This window comes from Penaeus monodon, chromosome 27 (assembly GCF_015228065.2).
Source record: "Penaeus monodon isolate SGIC_2016 chromosome 27, NSTDA_Pmon_1, whole genome shotgun sequence".
Classification (NCBI taxonomy): domain Eukaryota; kingdom Metazoa; phylum Arthropoda; class Malacostraca; order Decapoda; family Penaeidae; genus Penaeus; species Penaeus monodon.
Genome location: NC_051412.1, coordinates 19,102,477 through 19,105,183, shown reverse-complemented (window position 1 = coordinate 19,105,183; position 2,707 = coordinate 19,102,477). Strand labels below are relative to the sequence as shown.

General features: G+C 44.0%; 1 protein-coding gene across 1 annotated transcript in view; it reads right to left on the bottom strand.

Annotated features, from left to right (window-relative positions):
- The window catches only part of LOC119590656 (proteoglycan Cow-like), a gene marked incomplete in the record, with an annotated part of 201,110 nt that extends 199,390 nt beyond the window's left edge, over positions 1-1,720 (bottom strand). The window contains 1 exon segment of the mRNA XM_037939332.1: positions 1,496-1,720. Coding sequence (XP_037795260.1) covers positions 1,496-1,588 — 93 coding nt within the window.
- Between the last annotated feature and the right edge of the window lie 987 nt (positions 1,721-2,707).

The window sequence follows — 2,707 nt, the reverse complement described above, 5'->3', positions numbered from 1 at the left end:
GTCATTGGCTCTAACTCTGACCTTCTTGGAGACGGTGCCTTATTGATATAGTAGCGCTAAGTCCTCTAACCCGCGTATGACTATAAATCGCATTTTTTCATGAGTTTAGTATCGGAAATAATCTTTCTTGAGTCGGTATCGACTATGTTCATTAATACATATTTTATTACTGTGGATGGAAAGAGATGAGTAGATAAGTGTTTATAGAACAGATATACAGACTGATAGATATGACTGGTAAATAATAGATTATATTGACAGCCAGCCAGATATTCTGATTGACAGAGAACAGAAACTGATCAATATTCTTTTTATTTCTTCGCGATGCTAAACGCCAACAAAACAAACGCATAAAGAATCAAATGACAAAAAGATAAAATAAGAAATTAATGGACATTAATGCCTACACGCATCTATAGCATAATTCTTTACTGCACTTGAGAACAGCTTATGAACGGTGGAGATTGAAAGCGACACAATAAACCAGGTCGCGGCCATCACGTTATGGGGTTCCCCGGCAACGCGAGAAAGAAATGTGTTCGCTCACTCTGAAGAACTGTAACAAAGAGCAACAACAGGAACTTTCGTGCTTTATGCAGCTCGGAGCTAAAGGTTACCCCGGCCTTGTTGGCTCAGTTGTAAAAAAATCCTTATATGGTCTTCGTTAGGTGCGAGTCTTGGGTAAGACTTCGTCCTCTGGTAATATACGGGTATTGTTTTTTTTTACGGAAAAAATAAAGGAGATAGGGCGAGTCCACTAGGTATATAGTTAGTCTGAGATTCCTTCTCTAAGATCTATCGATGAGCGCATAAAGGTGTATGTATAGAAAATCGAATCAGACACGCAAGAACGGCGAATAAAAAACAAGTGACGGTCGCTGAGACGGTGTTGGTAGCCATGCTCGATCCCCTCTCTACATAATATTGAACCCATATAAAAAAGTCTTAGTAATAGCATAGGCGGCCAGTCGTACCAACACTCACGTGAAGTATGGTACAAACGGTTATTCGTGAGTCCGCAGAGGAAGATTGGTAACCCTGCTAACAATAACAACACGATAGCTTGAAGCCTAATGGCCCACTACCCTAAGAACCCATATATCCAAACTCTCTTTAAAAGCCTGAGTCATCGCCATTTTCCCCCAACAGTGCTTCGTATAAGGAATTTGTATGCATATGTTCTCGAGGGCGGAATGTGTACTATGGAAACGATGAGATGCGTAGAGGGGGAATGGAAATGACGGCATGAAAACCTCATTTCTCTCTCCGATTTTTCCTCTTACTTTGATCGGGATTCTAGGTGATTCTTTGACCTTATTCCCCCCAAAGGTATCGAGATTTCACCACAAACTGTCTGGATAACTTAAACATAACTAAAATGAGCAAGAGGAGAGGAGAGGAGAGCCCAACCCAGCCAGCGCACGACACTGGCTAGGCTTCCTCCCTCCCTCCTTCGCGCTGGAAAAATCGAAGACGGGACATTTCGTCTACTTACCTCCACAAATTCAAAGTCCTCTTGGAAACCCTCTTTCTTCTTGGCCTCACACACCACCAAGAGCCCTAAGAGCAAGACCACAAGAGCCTTCATGGCAACAAAACACCCCGAAACACCTCAAGAACAATCAAACACGGCAGCTAAGTCCAGTAAAACGGGAGAGAGTGTGCACTGCTCTCCACGGTGTCTGGACGCGCTGTGGTGCCTCCCTCGCCTGCACACCCTCAGTGCCATTGGATACCGAGGGGGAAGTGGAGTTAATCGGGTCATGCGAGGTTGTGCTGTTCCAAGACCCTCCTTTGCGATGTCATTTTGGAAGACACTCCCCTAATTGTACGTCAGGAACCCCCTTTTACAGGCGCATTCGGCTTGAAAACAGGAATGTGGTTTATGGATCACAGCCCGCAGCGTTGTGTGAGGTCGAAATGACACAGCACGACTTCTCCCTGCGCCTTCCGAGAGTTCTAGGCTTTGCAGAACAGGGGGAAGGGAAGTCAAATCGAGGCCGAACCCACATGTCTGGGAGGTGGGGCGCTAGTCTTGATTATTTGGAGGATTGGAAAGTTAATTCGAGTGACGGATAAAAAACGACGCCATATCACCCTGGCAGAGTAAACGTATTCCGGAGAACTAGGGGAACAGGGACGCTTGTCCCATAATGCTCTGCGTTGGTGTCGCATTGTCGCCATGATCAATAGCAAAGCAACATCATAGTTTAATATTCACCTGGTAAAACAATTCACCTTATTTCTTTCATTCCGTAACTCTCTCTACTTAGCTTAAGAAGCACATGTTTTCCACGAAAGCCAACAAGCAAAACACTTCATCAGCCTGGTAAAAAAATATATGATCCGTTTAATTTCCTCTGCATGTTCATGAAGAAGAAGAAAAAAAAAACAGCAGAAAATAAGGGGAGAGTGAGAATCTTGGCAGTCCAGTAGAGCCGAGGTTAAACAGGGATCTAAATGAGGCAGATCTATATTGACGTACTCCTCAACGAACCGTCTGTTTGCTATACAAAACCCAACTCGGGTATTTAAGAGAACTCGAGACTGACACATCCCTTGCTATTCATAGCTTTGTTTACTCATCATCAACGTTACTGTTTTCACTATTGTAATTTTGTAAACGAGTAAAGACGAACACTCGCATGCGGACTGTACCCCCTCCCCCCCAAAGAAAAATCGAAGTTGGCAAAGGCAGTTTCGTTTG